This window comes from Palaemon carinicauda, chromosome 16 (genome assembly GCF_036898095.1).
Source record: "Palaemon carinicauda isolate YSFRI2023 chromosome 16, ASM3689809v2, whole genome shotgun sequence".
Lineage (NCBI taxonomy): Eukaryota > Metazoa > Arthropoda > Malacostraca > Decapoda > Palaemonidae > Palaemon > Palaemon carinicauda.
The window spans coordinates 16827139-16847754 of record NC_090740.1 but is presented as its reverse complement, the minus strand read 5'-3'; the positions used below and the strand labels follow the sequence as shown (position 1 = coordinate 16847754).

At 47.4% G+C, this 20616-nt stretch overlaps 2 protein-coding genes across 3 annotated transcripts in view; both read left to right on the top strand.

Moving 5' to 3' along the window:
• LOC137655667 (glyoxylate reductase/hydroxypyruvate reductase) overlaps positions 1–3459 on the top strand; it is a 65406-nt gene extending 61947 nt beyond the window's left edge. For both annotated transcript variants that reach the window (XM_068389611.1, XM_068389610.1), the window contains exon 9: positions 3022–3459. In XM_068389611.1, the coding sequence (XP_068245712.1) occupies positions 3022–3140 (119 nt within the window). In that variant the 3' untranslated portion in view covers positions 3141–3459. The remainder of the gene's footprint in view (positions 1–3021) is intronic.
• A 3641-nt stretch (positions 3460–7100) lies between these two features.
• Positions 7101–14292, top strand: LOC137655158 (probable serine/threonine-protein kinase samkC). Its single transcript, XM_068389037.1, has 3 exons — positions 7101–7558; positions 13520–13923; positions 14102–14292. The coding sequence occupies exons 1-3, from the start codon at positions 7101–7103 to the stop codon at positions 14290–14292; spliced, it is 1053 nt and encodes a 350-aa protein (XP_068245138.1).
• The last annotated feature ends 6324 nt before the right edge of the window (positions 14293–20616 follow it).

Below are 20616 nucleotides of genomic sequence, written 5' to 3'. Positions count from 1 at the left end.
CTTTCTTCATCTTCTCTTGTTATAACAGATCCATATCTCATTTTGAATGATATATGCTTCTTCTTCTTTATCCCCATAGAAATTTCATTAATAATTCTCTTTCACCGGGCGTCACAGGTCTCTCCCCATTAATAGATTTTTCCTTCGTCAAAATCCCTTAATAATTCTATGAGCGATTCTTACTCCATAGCCACTCCCTGAATTCATAGCTTTGTCAGCCTCATTTTCTTTCCTGTCTAGATTTCAATACTGGAATACTTAACATGTTCTACCTGGTCATTTTCATTATCTCAAAAACTTTCAACAATCAATTTCAGTCTTTGTCTCCTTTTTATAGTATCCCACATATCATTTGATATCCATGGCATTCTCCTTGTAACTGCATGTCCCAAAACTTCACTACCAACTGACTGATATATGTTCTTAATACCACACCATTCTTCATTAACTGTCTGCTCTTTGTCTCTTAAAGTCTCTTCTTCTTTGTCTGTATGTTTTCCCACTTCTATGTGGGGTCGATGTTTCTGGTCAGCGTTCTCCATCTACCTCTGTCCCATACTTCATCACCGATTAATCCCTTTGATCGAAGGTCATCCTTGATACAGTCCATCCACCTTCGCTTTGGTCTCCCTCTCCTTCTCGTTCCCTGTACCTCCATTTCCATCACACTCCTCCCAATGTACTGTTCATCTCTCATGACATGACCATACCACCTCGGTCTATTTTCTTGAATCTTATCTGATTGTTCTCTAACTCCTGAGCCTCTTAAACCCAGCCCGCCCATGACTGGGTAGCCCTTGCCGATGTACATTAATCCTATCTACATAAAACATTCAAATCACATACAATATTTATATTTGTTTTATATATATCAATGTCATCATCCTCTCCTCCTCCGCCGCTTATTGACGCAAAGGGCCTGTTAGATTTCGCCAGTCGTCTCTATCTTAAGCTTTTAAATCAATACTTCTCCATTCATCATCTACTTCACGTTTCATGGTCCTCAGCCATGTAAGCCTGGGTCATCCAACTCTTCTAGCGCCTTGTGGAGCCCAGTTGAAAGTTTGGTGAACTAATCAATTGGGGAATGCAAAGAGCATACCCAAACTATCTCCGTCTACCCCTCACCATGATCTCATCCATATAAGGCACTCAGGTAATCTCTTATAGTTTCATTTCTAATTCTGTCCCACCATTCAACACCCAATATTCTTCTTAGGGATTTGTTCTCAAATCTACAAAATTTGCTGGATATTGTTTCATTGTCATACCACGATTCATGTCCATACTGTAACATTGATCGCACTAAACTGATATGTAGCCTTATTTTCATATGTAATTTCAGGCGATTTGATTTTCAAATTTTACTTAACCTACCCATTGTCTGATTTACTTTTGAAAACTCACAGACAAGTAGCAGAAAACCATACATGAATATTTATATACAATAATTGTACATGTATGCGAATGGTAGTTTAGATCCGAACGATTAATTTCACACAGGCGTTTATTCAGACTGATTGATGTTATTGGGGTACAAGTCGATAATTGTGTGTATTGTGTAACTAAAGACTTGTAGGGAGGTATTCCTTTTCCTTAAGAACTACTCTTTGACTGCATCTCAACAATTCCCTGAAGGAAACTGCTCGAGGAGAGATTGGAAGCCTAAGGTAGATTATCCACAATTTACACAGGTTTGTCCTCATGAGGAAGAGCTTTTCCAGCTAAAGTTCCCGAGGATGTAGTGGTAACCTCTTAAGGTGGAACCATGCATGGTGGTTTCTTCAGCTGAGTACCTGACCGCACAAGTAAGCAGGAGGATTAGATGCCAAAGGCATGAAGTGGTAAGGTACACCAGCAATAATGGCATAAAGTATTTGATTGTAACACCTGAAAATGCTTATGGAGAAGCTGGAATAATGTAGTCTTAAGAGCAAGCCCTCATCAGTGTTAGGCTATTAGTCGAGACTACAACATTGGAAGGAGCCTTCATCTTTTTACTAAAGTCTTTCATATTTATAAGTAAATTTGAAAAACAAAATTCTTTTCCTTTCAAAAAGATATTCTTTTTCTTTTTGTTCCCAAGTTACAATCACTCCTCTTTGTACTGGATCAGTCGACACTTGAAACAGCTGTTTTACTTTGTTGGGTGGTTATCCAAGATTTTTACCAATGTGGTAGGTATTGCAAATACAGTACCTGTCACCAATCTATCACTCACAGAAGACATGATAGGTTCATCAATATGAATCTCTGAAACAGAATCCCCTGAAGAAGTTAAATAAGAATTTATATTATTATAAGATTCAGACAGTTTATTTCTCAATTGATCAGCCACATGGTTTATAATATCCAGATTAGAATGTTCAAGACTTTTGGTTGTAACATACTTGGAATGACCTACTTCCAAGGGAGAGAGGGAAAGTCACTACTAAGGAATCTGGGGAGATCTCCAGAATCACCACAGATTCAGAAACATTGTAGCACCCAGTAGCATCACAGTACTAGTAGGTAACTTGGTTTGTTTATTGTCCCTCTCTTGTTTGACTATAAGTTTATCATAAATTACACTTGGAGAGAAACACACTCATCACAGCTGTCTTCTAAAACAGTCTTCCCCCACAATTGTTATACAAATGGCTAGAGTGACACTTCATATAAATCAAAATCTTAGTTCTGGAGCCGTAACTTCTCAAACTAGGAGGTAACGAAAAGGAATGAACTCTCAAAGAACAAGAAAGGATACAAAGGTCTCGGTCAATAACAATGTTCTATTATTTTTAGAATGTCACAAAAGAAAAGAGCAGATGGCTGCCTATCAGGTTGCGTAAAAGGGGAATAGAGGTTGAGATGCTTATATAAAAAGTTATTGCACTTGGATTCCAGTAAAAAAAATTTGAAATAATATCTATTATGTATCTTATACTGCATTTCCATTCCTGATAAGTTTTACTCTTGAAATTTTAGGCTATCAATTTCTATATTACCTTTTTTAACTAATAATTTTTTTGCTTTTTCTAGCAATAATCCCACACATTGGCAGTGCTGAAGTCACCACAAGAGAAGGAATGGCTACGCTTACAGCTGCTAATATTATTGCAGGCCTAGAAAACAAACCAATGCCAGAAAATCTTTGTTAATACTTGTAAATGTCATTTTTTTATCATCATTCAAGTGGAATACACAAATTGTCTACTTGAAATATTTGTCCATAGATTTTAATTAGGGGAAAGCTTAAGTAGCCTGTCAAGACTAAAGTAATAAGCAACAGTACTTGATCTTATAGTTTTCTTTAAGTCTCCAAGGTGGTAATTATTGATGCCGAGTACTATTGTTGTTATTATCTTAGTTGTTTATAGTATTTCTACTCTTAAATTTGAGTAATATGATAATAATTTACTTATTTTAAATGTTTTTCATTTTTTATCAGTTTGCATGTTATTAAAGTTTATATTTGGCTTTCATCTTTCCTTATACTCTTCTTTTGGGAAAGAATAATTTGATTATTCTTTCTTTGATTTACGAATCTTCTTTTCAATATGTTTTTAAATGTTTTCTCATATCTTTCTTTGCAATATCTAAGAAACATTTATGGTGGTTCTACAGAAATGGTTTCATTTAGACTGATAGGAGGAGTTTTTATTTTAACTTTCCAATATGGAGAATGTGGAATATCTTGCTTTTTAGATTGTGGCAACTGTGTTTTCTTTTATTTTAATGATGCATTATTGATTCTTTGTATGGTACATGTTTATTTTTAATTTTGATTGTTATGGTTCTTATATATCCATGCCTATTTGATTTTGAACAGCATAAATTTTTCATGATTGTTCATTATAATTTAAACTTGAAGAAAAAGCTTAAGCTACTTCCCAAATAATTTAAGAGCTAGTTCATAATAACATTACTTTCTGTGAAAGGGAAAATTTTTCACCTAATTTACGACAGTTGATAAAGGATAAATTATCACACGTAAAAATTATCAGACATAAAAGTGTTTTGACATAGAAGCTCTCAAACCTAAGACTCAATATTGAGTCCAAGGTTTGAGAATGTAAGTTGTATTAATGTTACCATGTGTGATTATATGTGACACCTCATAGAAATTAGTTGCTAAAAAGTGTCCTGATAATACTTCTAGAAACTACCTAATGCATGAAGTATACTTCTCTAATAAAAGACAGTATAGAATGTATACTTTCCATTTTGAGGGTAGTTTGCTGGACAAACTTCTTCAGGGGAAAGATATCTGTGACAAGTCTCCAGCCTCCAGTTGACTTCACTACGAGAAGGAGTCGACTACAGAAACTGGGAGACCTGTCTCAAATGACATTTGAGTGCATTCTTCTACGCCAACAAAGCCAGTGTTTTCAGCTAGCATGGAGGATATGTCTGTGATGCTATTGGAGTGCAAGCTGTGGGGGCTGAAGATCCTGGTAGAGCAGTAAGTAACTGTCCCAAAGGACACTCGCTATCCAAAGGCATAATCAACATTTCCCTACTTGTGGCAGCTGAAAGAGGGGACTTCCACCACATATGTCACTCTCTTCCCCCTGCTTCCCTTTCTGATCTGGCTAGGCTGGGGACCTCAAAAGTGCAATGTAGAGTTTGATCATTTCCTGGTGGAAGATGCTGTTGGAGGTCTCGGTTGAGGTATCAAGGAAGCTAGGGGCTTCTTCACTTCTGATTCTAATGGCATGGCGGAGGTTGCCTTTGAAGGTCTAGAATACTCGAAGGTCACTTCACGGTGAATGAGGCATACTTACCCACTGCTGTTTCATCACTTTACAAAGTGACGTTGATCCCAACACCAAAGCTTTAATAAGTGAAAGGATCACCTCTGATTCAACTTTCCAAGAAAACAGGAATGCCACTGCACCTTATTTATCCTGGTGGCCGAGGAAAGTCTCTACCTTCCTGCCAGACAATAAGAAACTGCAAGTTCTAACCACAGAAGCTCTGAAGAAGGGCTTAACTTGCAAGTTCCATCCACAGCAGGTCCAGAGAAGGGCCACATCTAAAAGTTCTGACCACAGAAACTCTTCAGAAGGGCCACACTTACAAGTTCCAACTACAGCAGTTCCAGAGAAGGGCCACACTTGCAAGTTCCAACCACGGCAGTGCCAGAGGAGGGCCACACCTGCAAGTTCCGACCGCAGCAGCCACACCGGCAAGTTATGACCACAGCAGCTCCAGAGTAACGCCACACCTGCAAGTTCTGACCACAGCAGGTCCAGAGAAGACCCACACCTTCAAGTTCCAACCACAGCAGGTCCAGAGAAGAGCTGCACCTGTAATTTACAACCCCAGCAGTTCCAAAGAAGAGCCACAGCAGTTTCAGAGAAGTGCCAGAATGCCATCCAACAAGTTCTGACAACAGCAGCTCCAGAGAAGTCTCGCCTGCAAGTTCCAAACAGCAATTTCAGAGAAGGGCCAGATTGCCACACCTACAAGTTCTGACTACAGCAGCTCCATAGAAGGACCACACCTGCAAGTTCCAACCACAGCAGTTTAGAGAAAGGCCACACCTGCAAGTGCAAACCACAGCAGTAACAGAGAAGGGCCACACCAGCAAGTTCCAACCACAGCAGCTCAAGAGAAGGAGTATTCCTGCAATTTCCAACCACAGCAGTCCCAGAGAAGGGTCACACTTGCAAGCTCCAAAAACAGCAGCTCCAGAGACAGACCACACCTGGAGTTCTGACCATGACAGCCCCTGAAAAGGGCCACACCTGCAAGTTTTGACCACAGCAGCTCCAGAGAAGGGCCACACCTGAAAGTTCTAACCACAGCAGCTCCAGTAAAGAGCCACACCTGGAAGTTCTGACAACAGCAGCTCCAGAGAAGAGCCACACCTGGAAGTTCTAACCACAGCAGTTCAGAGAAGGGCCACACCTGCAAGTTCCAACCACAGCAGCTCAAGAGAATCACCATTCCTGCATTTTACGACCACAGCAGTCCCAGAGAAGGGTCACACTTGCAAGCTTCAGAAAAAGCAGCTCCAGAGAGGGACCACACTTGCAAGTTCTGACCAGGACAGCCCCTATAAAAGGCTACACCTGCAAGTTTTGACCATAGCAGCTCCAGAGAAGGGCCATACCTGAAAGTTTTGACTACAGCAGCTCCAGAGAAGGGCCACACCTGCAAGTTCTGGTCACAGCAGCTCCAGAGAAGGGCCACACCAGCAAGTTCTAACCACAGCAGCCCCAGAGAAGGGCTACACCCGCAAGTTCTGCCCACAGCAGTTCCAGAGAAGGGCCACACCCGCATGTTCTGACCACAGCAGCTCCAGAGAAGGGCCAAACCAGCAAGCTCTAACCACAGCAGCCCCAGAGAAGGGCTACACCCGCAAGTTCTGCCCACAGCAGCTCCAGAGAAGGGCCACACCCACAAGTTCTGACCACAACAGCTCCAGAGAAGGGCCACACCCACAAGTTCTGACCACAACAGCTCCAGAGAAGGGCCACACCCGCCAGTTCTGACAACAGCAGCTCCAGAGAAGGGCTACACCTGAAAGTTCTAACCACAGCAGCTCCAGAAAAGGGCCACACCCACAAGTTCTGACCACAGCAGCTCCAGAGAAGGGCCACACCTGAAAGTTCTAACCACAGCAGCTCCAGAAAAGGGCCACACCCGCAAGTTCTGACCACAGCAACTCGAGAGAAGGACCATTCCTGTAATTTCCGACCACAGCAGTATCAGAGAAGGGTCACATTTGCAAGCTCCAAAAACAGCACCACACCTGCAGGTTCTGACCACATCAGGTCCCGATGCCACACCTGCAAGTGCTGACCACAGCAGCTCTAGACAAGGTCCACACCTGGAAGTTCTATTCACAGCAACTACAAAGAAGGACCACATCTGTAAATTCTGACCAAAGCAAGTCCTGAGAAGAGCCCCAACTGCAAGTTCTGATAACAGCAGGTTCAGAGAAGAGCTACACCAAGTCTAGCCCACAAAGGCTCCAAAGAAGAGCTGCACCTGCAAGTTCTAACCACAACAGCTCCAGAGAAGAGCCATACCTGCAAGTTCCAACCACAGCAGCTTGAGAGAAGAGCCCCACTTGCAAGTTTCAACTGGATTGGCATTAGAAAAGAGCCATGCCTGCAATTTTCAACCACAGCACCTCCAAAGAAGACCCACACCTGCATGTTCCAACTACAGCAGCTCCAGACAAATACCACACCTTCAAGTTCCAACCACAGCAGCTCCAGACAAATACCACACCTTCAAGTTCCAACCACAGCAGCTCCAGACAAATACCACACCTTCAAGTTCCAACCACAGCAGCTCCAGAGAAGAGCCACACCTGTAAGTTCCAACCACATCAGCTCCAGAGAAGAGTGACACCTGCAAGTTCTAACCACAGCAGCTCGAGAGAAGAGCCCCACTTGCAAGTTCCAACTGCATCAGCTTCAGAAAAGAGCCATGCCTGCAAGTTTCAACCACAGCAGCTCCAGAGAAGAGCCCCACCTTCAAGTTCCAACCACAGCAGCTCTAGAGAGGAGGCACATCTGGAAGTTCCAATCACAGCAGCTCTCGAGAAAAGCCACACCAAGTTCCAACCATAGCAGCTTCAGGGAAGAGCCACACCTGCAAGTTCCAACCACAACAGCTCTAGAGAAGAGGCACGCCTGGAAGTTCCAACCACAGCAGCTCTAGAGAAGAGGCACGCCTGGAAGTTCCAACCACAGCAGCTCTAGAGAAGAGGCACGCCTGGAAGTTCCAACCACAGCAGCTCTAGAGAAGAGGCACGCCTGGAAGTTCCAACCACAGCAGCTCTAGAGAAGAGGCACGCCTGGAAGTTCCAACCACAGCAGCTCTAGAGAAGAGGCACGCCTGGAAGTTCCAACCACAGCAGCTCTAGAGAAGAGGCACGTCTGGAAGTTCCAACCACAGCAGCTCTAGAGAAGAGGCACGCCTGGAAGTTCCAACCACAGCAGCTCTAGAGAAGAGGCACGCCTGGAAGTTCCAACCACAGCAGCTCTCGAAAAAAGCCACACCAAGTTCCAACCATAGCAGCTTCAGGGAAGAGCCACACCTGCAAGTTCCAACCACAACAGCTCTAGAGAAGAGACACGCCTGGAAGTTTCAACCACAGCAGCTCTCGAGAAAAGCCACACCAAGTTCCAACCATAGCAGCTTCAGGGAAGAGCCACACCTGCAAGTTCCAACCACAACAGCTCTAGAGAAGAGGTACGCCTGGAAGTTCCAACCACAGCAGCTCTAGAGAAGAGGCACACCTGGAAGTTCCAACCACAGCAGCTCTAGAGAAGAGGCACGCCTGGAAGTTCCAACCACAGCAGCTCTAGAGAAGAGGCACGCCCGGAAGTTCCATCCAACCACAGCAGCTCTAGAGAAGAGGCACGCCCGGAAGTTCCAACCACAGCAGCTCTAGAGAAGAGGCACGCCCGAAAGTTCCAACCACAGCAGCTCTAGAGAAGAGGCACGCCCTGAAGTTCCAACTACAGCAGCTCTAGAGAAGAGGCACGCCCGGAAGTTCCAACCACAGCAGCTCTAGAGAAGAGGCACGCCCGGAAGTTCCAACCACAGCAGCTCTAGAGAAGAGGCACGTCTGGAAGTTCCAACCACAGCAGCTCTAGAGAAGAGGCACACCTGCAAGTTCCAACCACAACAGCTCTAGAGAAGAGGCACGTCCGGAAGTTCCAACCACAGCAGCTCTAGAGAAGAGGCACACCTGGAAGTTCCAATCACAGCAGCTCTAGAAAAGAGGCACACCCGGAAGTTCCAACCACAGCAGCTCTAGAGAAGAGGCACGCCTGCAAGTTCCAATCACAACAGCTCTAGAGAAGAGGCACGCCTGGAAGTTCCAACCACAGCAGCTTTAGAGAAGAGGCACGCCTGGAAGTTCCAACCACAGCAGCTCTAGAGAAGAGGCATGCCTGGAAGTTCCAACCACAGCAGCTCTAGAGAAGAGGCACACCTGGAAGTTCCAACCACAGCAGCTCTAGAGAAGAGGCACGCCTGGAAGTTCCAATCACAGCAGCTCTAGAAAAGAGGCACGCCTGGAAGTTCCAGGCATGCCTCTTCTCTAGAACTGCTGTGATTGGAACTTCCAGGCGTGCCTCTTTTCTAGAGCTGCTGTGATTGGAACTTCCAGGCGTGCCTCTTCCCTAGAGCTGCTGTGGTTGGAACTTCCAGGCGTGCCTCTTCTCTAGAGCTGCTGTGGTTGGAACTTCCAGGCGTGCCTCTTCTCTAGAGCTGCTGTGGTTGGAACTTCCAGGCATGCCTCTTCTCTAGAACTGCTGTGATTGGAAGTTCCAACCACAGCAGCTCTAGAGAAGAGGCACGCCTGGAAGTTCCAACCACAGCAGCTCTAGAGAAGAGGCACGCCTGGAAGTTCCAACCACAGCAGCTCTAGGGAAGAGGCACGCCTGGAATTCCAACCACAGCAGCTCTAGACAAGAGGCACGCCTGGAAGTTCCAACCACAGCAGCTCTAGACAAGAGGCACGCCTGGAAGTTCCAACCACAGCAGCTCTAGACAAGAGGCACGCCTGGAAGTTCCAACCACAGCAGCTCTAGAGAAGAGGCACGCCTGGAAGTTCCAACCACAGCAGCTCTAGACAAGAGGCACGCCTGGAAGTTCCAACCACAGCAGCTCTAGGGAAGAGGCACGCCTGGAAGTTCCAACCACAGCAGCTCTAGGGAAGAGGCACGCCTGGAAGTTCCAACCACAGCAGCTCTAGGGAAGAGGCACGCCTGGAAGTTCCAACCACAGCAGCTCTAGAGAAGAGGCACACCTGGAAGTTCCAACCACAGCAGCTCCAGAGAAGCACCACATTGCAAGTTTCAACCTCAGGAGCTGCAGAGAAGAGCCACACGTGCAATTTCCAACCACAGCAGCTCTAGGGAAGAGGCATGCCTGGAAGTTCCAACCACAGCAGCTCTAGAAAAGAGGCACGCCTGGAAGTTCCAACCACAGCAGCTCTAGAGAAGAGGCAAGCCTGGAAGTTCCAACCACAGCAGCTCTAGACAAGAGGCACGCCTGGAAGTTCCAACCACAGCAGCTCTAGAGAAAAGGCACACCTGGAAGTTCCAACCACAGCAGCTCTAGAGAAGAGGCACGCCTGGAAGTTCCAACCACAGCAGCTCTAGAGAAGAGGCACGCCTGGAAGTTCCAACCACAGCAGCTCTAGAGAAGAGGCACGCCTGGAAGTTCCAACCACAGCAGCTCTAGAGAAGAGGCACGCCCGGAAGTTCCAACCACAGCAGCTCTAGAGAAGAGGCAAGCCCGGAAGTTCCAACCACAGCAGCTCTAGAGAAGAGGTACGCCTGGAAGTTCCAACCACAGCAGCTCTAGAGAAGAGGCACGCCCGGAAGTTCCAACCACAGTAGCTCTAGAGAAGAGGCACGCCCGGAAGTTCCAACCACAGCAGCTCTAGAGGAGAGGCACACCTGCAAGTTCCAACCACAACAATTCTAGAGAAGAGGCACGCCCGGAAGTTCCAACCACAGCAGCTCTAGAGAAGAGCCACACCTGCAAGTTCCAACCACAACAGCTCTAGAGAAGAGGCACGCCCGGAAGTTCCAACCACAGCAGCTCTAGAGAAGAGGCACACCTGGAAGTTCCAATCACAGCAGCTCTAGAAAAGAGGCACACCCGGAAGTTCCAACCACAGCAGCTCTAGAGAAGAGGCACGCCTGCAAGTTCCAACCACAACAGCTCTAGAGAAGAGGCACGCCTTTAAGTTCCAACCACAGCAGCTCTAGAGAAGAGGCATGCCTGGAAGTTCCAACCACAGCAGCTCTAGAGAAGAGGCACGCCTGGAAGTTCCAACCACAGCAGCTCTAGAGAAGAGGCACGCCTGGAAGTTCCAACCACAGCAGCTCTAGAGAAGAGGCACGCCTGGAAGTTCCAACCACAGCAGCTCTAGAGAAGAGGCACGCCTGGAAGTTCCAACCACAGCAGCTCTAGAGAAGAGGCACGCCTGGAAGTTCCAACCACAGCAGCTCTAGAGAAGAGGCATGCCTGGAAGTTCCAACCACAGCAGCTCTAGAGAAGAGGCACGCCTGGAAGTTCCAACCACAGCAGCTCTAGAGAAGAGGCACGCCTGGAAGTTCCAATCACAGCAGCTCTAGGGAAGAGGCACGCCTGGAAGTTCCAATCACAGCAGCTCTAGGGAAGAGGCACGCCTGGAAGTTCCAACCACAGCAGCTCTAGACAAGAGGCACGCCTGCAAGTTCCAACCACAACAGCTCTAGAGAAGAGGCACGCCTTTAAGTTCCAACCACAGCAGCTCTAGAGAAGAGGCATGCCTGGAAGTTCCAACCACAGCAGCTCTAGAGAAGAGGCACGCCTGGAAGTTCCAACCACAGCAGCTCTAGAGAAGAGGCACGCCTGGAAGTTCCAACCACAGCAGCTCTAGAGAAGAGGCACGCCTGGAAGTTCCAACCACAGCAGCTCTAGACAAGAGGCACGCCTGGAAGTTCCAACCACAGCAGCTCTAGACAAGAGGCACGCCTGGAAGTTCCAACCACAGCAGCTCTAGAGAAGAGGCACACCTGGAAGTTCCAACCACAGCAGCTCTAGGGAAGAGGCACGCCCGGAAGTTCCAACCACAGCAGCTCTAGGGAAGAGGCATGCCTGGAAGTTCCAACCACAGCAGCTCTAGAGAAGAGGCACGCCTGGAAGTTCCAACCACAGCAGCTCTAGAGAAGAGGCACGCCTGGAAGTTCCAACCACAGCAGCTCTAGAGAAGAGGCACGCCTGGAAGTTCCAACCACAGCAGCTCTAGAGAAGAGGCACGCCTGGAAGTTCCAACCACAGCAGCTCTAGAGAAGAGGCACGCCCGGAAGTTCCAACCACAGCAGCTCTAGAGAAGAGGCAAGCCCGGAAGTTCCAACCACAGCAGCTCTAGAGAAGAGGCACGCCCGGAAGTTCCAACCACAGCAGCTCTAGAGAAGAGGCAAGCCCGGAAGTTCCAACCACAGCAGCTCTAGAGAAGAGGCACGCCTGGAAGTTCCAACCACAGCAGCTCTAGAGAAGAGGCACGCCCGGAAGTTCCAACCACAGTAGCTCTAGAGAAGAGGCACGCCCGGAAGTTCCAACCACAGCAGCTCTAGAGGAGAGGCACACCTGCAAGTTCCAACCACAACAATTCTAGAGAAGAGGCACGCCCGGAAGTTCCAACCACAGCAGCTCTAGAGAAGAGCCACACCTGCAAGTTCCAACCACAACAGCTCTAGAGAAGAGGCACGCCCGGAAGTTCCAACCACAGCAGCTCTAGAGAAGAGGCACACCTGGAAGTTCCAATCACAGCAGCTCTAGAAAAGAGGCACACCCGGAAGTTCCAACCACAGCAGCTCTAGAGAAGAGGCACGCCTGCAAGTTCCAACCACAACAGCTCTAGAGAAGAGGCACGCCTTTAAGTTCCAACCACAGCAGCTCTAGAGAAGAGGCACGCCTGGAAGTTCCAACCACAGCAGCTCTAGAGAAGAGGCACGCCTGGAAGTTCCAACCACAGCAGCTCTAGAGAAGAGGCACGCCTGGAAGTTCCAATCACAGCAGCTCTAGGGAAGAGGCACGCCTGGAAGTTCCAATCACAGCAGCTCTAGACAAGAGGCACGCCTGGAAGTTCCAATCACAGCAGCTCTAGGGAAGAGTCACGCCTGGAAGTTCCAACCACAGCAGCTCTAGACAAGAGGCACGCCTGGAAGTTCCAACCACAGCAGCTCTAGGGAAGAGGCACGCCTGGAAGTTCCAACCACAGCAGCTCTAGGGAAGAGGCACGCCTGGAAGTTCCAAGCACAGCAGCTCTAGACAAGAGGCACGCCTGGAAGTTCCAACCACAGCAGCTCTAGGGAAGAGGCACGCCTGGAAGTTTCAACCACAGCAGCTCTAGACAAGAGGCACGCCTGGAAGTTCCAACCACAGCAGCTCTAGACAAGAGGCACGCCTGGAAGTTCCAACCACAGCAGCTCTAGAGAAGAGGCACGCCTGGAAGTTCCAACCACAGCAGCTGTAGAGAAGAGGCACGCCTGGAAGTTCCAACCACAGCAGCTCTAGACAAGAGGCACGCCTGGAAGTTCCAACCACAGCAGCTCTAGAGAAGAGGCACGCCTGGAAGTTCCAACCACAGCAGCTCTAGACAAGAGGCACGCCTGGAAGTTCCAACCACAGCAGCTCTAGAGAAGAGGCACGCCTGGAAGTTCCAACCACAGCAGCTCTAGAGAAGAGGCATGCCTGGAAGTTCCAACCACAGCAGCTCTAGAGAAGAGGCACACCTGGAAGTTCCAACCACAGCAGCTCTAGGGAAGAGGCACGCCCGGAAGTTCCAACCACAGCAGCTCTAGGGAAGAGGCACGCCTGAAAGTTCTGACCACAGCAGTTTCAGAGAAGTGCCACACCTGCAAGTTTTAACCACAGAACCTCTTGCGTAAAAGCCACACCTGCAAGTTCCAACCACAGAGCTACAGAGAAGAGACACCTGCAATTTCTAACCAGAGCAGCTCCAGAGAAGAGTCACACATGTAAGTTTCAACCACATTAGTTCCAGAGAAGAGCAACACCTGCAAGTTCCAACCACAGCAGCTCCAGAGAAGCAACACCTGCAAGTTCCAACCACAGCAGCTCCAGAGAAGCAAACCTGCAAGTTCCAACCACAGCAGCTCCAGAGAAGCAAACCTGCAAGTTCCAACCACAGCAGCTCCAGAGAAGCAAACCTGCAAGTTCCAACCACAGCAGCTCCAGAGAAGCAAACCTGCAAGTTCCAACCACAGCAGCTCCAGAGAAGCAAACCTGCAAGTTCCAACCACAGCAGCTCCAGAGAAGCAAACCTGCAAGTTCAAACACAACAGCTCCAGAGAAGAGCCACACTTGCAAGTTCTACCCAAAGCACCTCCAAAGAAGAGCCACACCTGTATGTTCCAACCACAGCAGCTTCAGAGAAGAGCCATGACTGTAAATTCTAACCACAGCAATTCCAGCGAAGGGCTACACTGCAAGTTCTGACCACAACACCTCCAGAGAAGAGCCATACCTGCAAGTTGCAACCACAGCTCCAGAGAAGAGCCACATCTGCAAGTTCCTATCAAAGCAGATTCATAGAAGGGCCAGACCTGCAAGTTCTAAATTACAGCGGCTCCAGAGAAGAACCACACCTGCATGTTCCAACCACAGCACCTCCAGAGAAGAGCCACACCTGCAAGTTCCAACCACAGCAGCTTCAGAGAAGAGCCACACCCGCAAGTTCTAACTACTGCAGCTCCAGAAAGAGCTACACCTGCAAGTTGTAGCCACAGTAGTTCCAGAGAAGAGCCACACCTATAAGTTCCAACTACATCAGTTCCAGAGAAAAGCCACACCTGTAAGTTCCAACCACAGCAGCTCCTGAGAAGAGCCACATCCGTGCGTTCCAACCAAAAAGGCTTCAGAGAAGGGACATACATGGAAGTTCTAACCACAGCAGCTCCTTAGAAGTTCCACACCTGCAATTTCCATCCACAGTAGCTACAGAGAAGAGCCACACTTGCAAGTTCCAACAATTATAGCTGCAAGTTTCAGCCACAGCAGCTCCAGAGAAGAGCAACATCTGGAAGTTCCAACCACAGCAGCTCCAGAGAAGGGCCACACCTGCAAGTTCTGACCACTATTGTTCCACTCCAACAAAAGGAACATTTTTCATGGTCTCAAGCCCTACTCCAAGCAGCAGAACAATCATAATGAAATTGACAATACTCATAACCCAAATTCAGGCTGTGCTATCCTAGCCATAGTTATAATTTGACCATAAGGCTAATTTTCCTTTTGCATTTTATAGCCCTAACTGTATATAATTGACTAGTTCTGTATATAATTGACTAGTCTAATTGAATTTTAAAAACCCCAACATTCGACAGTTTGACTATAGTTATGAGAAAATAAACATAGCCTGCTAAAAATTAAATTTAAGCTAAATTTATGAATCAATTCAGAAAAGGTAATCAAACCTTAAAAGAATTGTCTCAATTCTGATTAAAATAGTCATGCAAGAATGCTAACACCACCAACTGAACCGGTATCAAATAAACACACAATTACACAACTGCTGGCACTATAACCTAAAGCTTACTACATATTATGTTGTCATAATAAAAAGAAGAAAAAACTTTGTAAATATTACTTAACTTGAATGTTATCTTCTTTATCAACTTGCTGCTCCAATAACAACAGGATCCTGTACTGATGGCAATTAGGTACGCTATGTGATTGTAGCCGGCAGTCAACTGATTTCAGCAATTAAGTGCAGTGTCAAGTTTTAATGTGCCTGAACTTGAGGGTCTTCCTTAAATACACTGAATCTGTGCTTTGCATGTTGATACAGTGAAGTCAATATCTCTATTGTATTTATGACACAGTATTGGATTTAATATTCAGTCCCTTCACAATAAAGTCATTGGAGACCATACACTACCTTAATCACCCAAAATACTTTTTTATGGGTGAAAATTTGGGGTTGAACAACATGCGAGAGTAAGTTACATGAGTATATATGGTATGTATTATTGTATTACCATTTCTAACAAAAACAAAAAAATAATCTTAATATGACAAATATGAAACTTGTCTGCCCTCAGAAACTTGAGATATAAAGAGGATTTACATACATTTATAAATCCACAAAGTACTGAAGAAGCGATAGGTGAATGATGATATGGTGAGGGAATACTGTACTACACTAGAGGGGTAGGAGTAGGTCAATTACAAGGAAAGAAAATGGGAAATTTTTTATTCAAGAGAAGAAGTTGACATTTAACCAGCTTTGAGAGCAGTATAAAACCGGGTGGTTAAAGGTGTAATTAAATTTACTGCTAAAATTCTGCCTTTACAACCTTATTCCTATTTTGCCTCCTCTTGTGTCTCTCTGATATGGCTGTGGATGTGGCTAAGACACAGGAGTTTTATCAAGAGCATAGAACAAATTGGGATCCCTAGCTATATTGGGTATACTTTAATCAGGGCTAGCATGAAGAATAGGTAGGGTACGGAAAACACTATAGCAGAGTAGTTGGTGTTAACTACAGAGGGCATAACAGGCACGGAAAGCTGTCATGAATGACAGAAATGAGGGCCTGCTTATCATCCTAAAAGATGGCCAGAGTCAGCAACCACTCGTGAAGGAGGGTCTAACAGAAGCTTCGGAGTCCATCAAACATGATATGCTAAACAATTGAGACACTGAAAGAGCAGGTGCAGTGCATTAAAAGGATCCTGATGAAGACCAATGAAAATTTGATGAAGTGGTGAAGTGGAAGGATATGCAGCACCACTGAGAATGAAAGCCAGAACTCTTTAGAGTTGTGATACTTTTAACTATTGTATTAATGACTCATCTTTAAACTCCTCAAGCTTTTTCCCCTGGAAAGAACACATAATTAATACAATACTTTCACAGCCAACCCAAGGACACCTTCACATTGTCACATCTTTTTTAAACTATACTTAATACCTAATGAGAGATTTTCTTCAAACCATTAACAATGAGAACAGAAAAAAAGGAAAAATAGGTGAAGAAAGCCTGGGTGGCAGGAAATTTCCATACTTAAGACCAGCAACATTATGTTGATAGTGACAGAAAAGAATGTGGACTGACAGCAAAGTGGGTGCTACACTTCCCCTGCCCAAAACTCACTCGATACCAATAAACTACATTGTTAATAAGTGTTAATGACTACAGGTTTGTATACTTGAATCATAAATTAAAAATGTTGGGTAATCGTGAACATTTAAAAAATTCTGTATATACACAGTACATACTGGGTTGCTGTTGACCATACACATACTTAACAAAGAAATCTTAAAGGAATGCTCATGTATTCATCAGTCCACCTGAACAATCTACAGTAATCTTTTACTTCAAGGAAAATTAGTTGTCTGGGATTTCATTAGGCAATAGGCCAATATTGAATTTATGGATCAACAGTTTAAAAAAAAAATCAAATTTTTAGTAATTTGTATTTTTCCTAGCATACTTACCACGGACTACTCTATCAGGAGTTACTCTTTTAGTTTAAACTTGCGACCAGAAAATTTTTCCCCCGACCAGGACTCCATTCCAGGCGAGAGGCATAAAGCATTAGGCCGGTAATATGCCCCAGGGACATGTTCCCTGCGCAAAGCGACCTTCCACAGTCTTTGACCCACAATGCACCAAGAAGAAGGCCGTGTCAGGCCTGATAAGGACAGGGCAAAGGTCGCCATTTGAACTCGATCCAGGTGCCACCGTTGTTTCAGTGCCAGCTAATTCCGAGAACTACCGGGGTAGGTAGGGTGGGACATACCTTCGAGAGTAGTACGTGGTAAGTATGCTAGGAAAGTGCAAATTACTAAGAATTTCATATTTGTTCCGATGCATTGTAACCATGGACTACTCTCTCAGGAGACTTAGGCTTAGGAGGTGGGAAATGAAACGAGGAAGGGGCGGAAGACAAGGTGATATGGAAGGCCTGTTGGGGAAAAAAACTTCAAGAAACCTGCAATAACACTCACCCAAGTTGGGGGACATCCATCGATGTAGAACTGTCATACGTGCCATGTAGCAGGAGAGGGGGGTATGGAACTCACCGCGTCTCCCACCTCGGACATTAACAGTGTGTGCAAGTTGTGGCATTAAATCCCCTGTTGTGCCACCACGATGGGGCCGAGACGCTAAGGAGCAGTCTTTCAGGTAATGGGAAGTGAAGGTGTTCTGTCTCTTCCACACACCTGCTTTAAGAACTTGTGCCACTGACATTCTTGGACCTGATATCATGGGGCCTGGCAGATGAGGGTGCCGGCTTGCCCTTCGCTACATACGCCCTTCGAATTACCTCCCTGAGCCAGTAGGAAATTGTGTTCTTCGAAATCGCCTTCCTCACTTTGTCCATGGAGACAAACAGGTGTTTCATGGCGGGCCTTACGCGGGACGTCGATGCCAGGTACTTTTGGAGAGCCCTAACTGGACACAGCAGAAGGTCCTCTGAGTCATTTGACATAGGGATGGTTGGGATCACCACCTCCGAGAACCTTGGATCTGAGACCGCTGGGTTCTGGGTCTTGGCTACGAAGTAGGGCACAAAGGTTAGGATTGCCTCCTTCCAGCCGATGGAGTGACTAACGTTTGCTGCCAGCCCATGCAATTCACCAACCCTTTTGGAAGAGGCCAGGGTGAGGAGGAGCACAGTCTTCAGGGTCAATTCTCTGTCCAGGGCCTGCCGCGAGGGCTCGAATGGTGGTTTCTTGAGGGAGTCCAAGACCAAGAGGACATCCCACTCCGGAGCCATCAAGGAGTGAGGAGGGCAGGAGGGCAGGACTGCTCAAAACTCTTGATAAGCATGGACAGTTGCCTGGAACCACCCAGGCCTATTCCTTTTAACCACGCGATCTGTCCTAATGCAGCTCTGACCCCTTTGATGGATGGCACCGACATGTTCCTATCTAGGCGTAGGTGAACCAAGTAATCTGCAATTGTCAGGATGGAGGCTCCTATGGGCTTACGGTCGTTCTTCTGGTACCACTTGTAGAACCCTAGCCATTTAGCTTGGTACCTGGCCCTCGAGGAGGAGCGGAGGCAGCCCGTCATCTGGGAGGACGCCCTTGGGGAGAATCCTTCCCTCGTCAGGAGGCGCTCGATAATCTTCACGCGTGAAGGGATAGGTTTCCGACCCCTCGTGGAAGTTCATTAAGTGAGGCTGCCTGAGAAGATCTCTGATGGGAAGGGGCCACGGCTGGGCCACTGCTAGGTCTCGTAGGTCGGGGAACCACTCCTTTTCCGGCCACCAGGGGGCGATTAGAGTCAGCTGAGCCCCTTTGGAAGTCCTAAGTCTGTTTAGGGTCAGCCGCAGGAGCCCGAACGGAGGGAACGCGTAGGCATCCAGGCCGTCCCATGGATGTTGAAAGGCGTCTTCCATGACTGCTGTTGGATCCGGGACTGGGGAGCAAAACACAGGTAGTTTGGCATTCAGACTGGTTGCAAAGAGGTCCAGGGAGGGAGACCCCCACCTTGCTACTTCTGGATGAAGGGACCACTCGGTGCCTAGGACTTGGCCTCTCCTGCTCAAACCGTCTGCCACCACGTTTCTTTTTCCCGTAATGAATCTCGCCGTCAGGGTAGTCCCATTTCCCTCGTCCCAGGTTAGAATCTCCTCCGTCAGATCCTGTAGAAGACGGGACCTCAGACAGCCCTACTTCTTGATATAGGCGACCACCGTGGAGTTGTCAGACATTAGGGAGATTTTTCTGCCACTGACTTCGTCCGCCAGGGACAGTAGGGCCCTCTGCGCTGCCAGGAGTTCTAGCTCGTTTATGTAGAGGGTCTTCTCCTCGCTTCACAGACCCGATACCGAGTTGTCCTGCAGGTGGGCTCCCCAGCCCTCCTTAGACGCGTCCGTGAATAGTAGTACAGTACCTCCGGAGGAGAGTCCAGGAGGGATACCCCCGCCAGTGTATTCTTCTTGTCCAGCCACCACTGAAGAGCCTCCTTGGATGCCTGCGATAGGGAGAGCTCCTTTGGACGATCCCTGGTCTGAGGAGCTAAGTCTTTTCATGTCCCACTGGATTGGACGTAGTCGTATCCTGCTCAGAGGGACCAACTTTTCCAAGGACACCAGGTGACCCACGAGCCTCTGCCACTAACGAAGGTTGGCCGTTTCCCCCCTGAGGAACGGTCGACTGACTTCTTCCAGGCGTTCGAGTCTCTCTGACGTGGGAAAGGCCTTGGCTTGGACCGAACATAAATCCATTCCCAGGTACACTGTCCTCGTGGAGGGAGATAGTTGGGACTTCTCCCAGTTCATGACAATCCCCAACTCATTGCATAATTCCACCAACTTGTCCCTCTGCTTGATGTGGTCATCCTTCTATTCCGAGAGGAGCCAGTCGTCTAGGTACCTCAAGAGCCTGATACACCTCTCATGGGTCCAACGCGACACTAGGGTAAAGATCTTTGTGAACACTTGGGGGGCTGTAAAGAGACCGAATCAGAGGATGCAGAACTGAAAGACCTCTTCTCCCCACTTGAACTTGAGGAACTTCCTGCTGGAGGGGTGTACTGGGATTTGGAAATAAGCGTCCTTTAGGTCTATGGACAGCATGAAGTCGCCCTGCCTGATAGCAGCCAGGACAGTGCAGGGGTTTCCATCTTGAAAGGGGTCTTCCTGATGAATTTGTAGCTTTCTCCACCAAGAAGAGTCGACTGAAGAACCCCAATTCTTGTAGGGGTGCTTGTTGGACAGCGCCTTTCTGTAGTAACCCGCAGATCTCCTCTCCTAAGGCCAATCTCCTGGCCTTGTCCTTAGGGGTAGTAGTCTGGGCTTGTGCGCCCGTTATTAACGGGGGTAGGCCGTCCTCGAAGAGCAATCTACCTATCGCAAAGGACTTTAATAGTCCAGAGGTCCGTGCCCTGGGCAGCCCATGCTTCCCACCGATAATTGAGGCATCCCCCCACTGAAGGGAGCATGGGCTTCTCTTCCTACTTCCTCCTAGGGAACTTGTTGCTGCTTGGTCGTCGGTTCTGTGCGAACCCCTGCTGACCGTTAGGAGGGGCGCTTCTGCTTAGGGCGGAGGAGGGCTACTGGTGTCTGGACCAGTCTGGAGTGGCGGGAGCCTGTGGAGAGGGAGAAGGAGGCCTGTTAACTG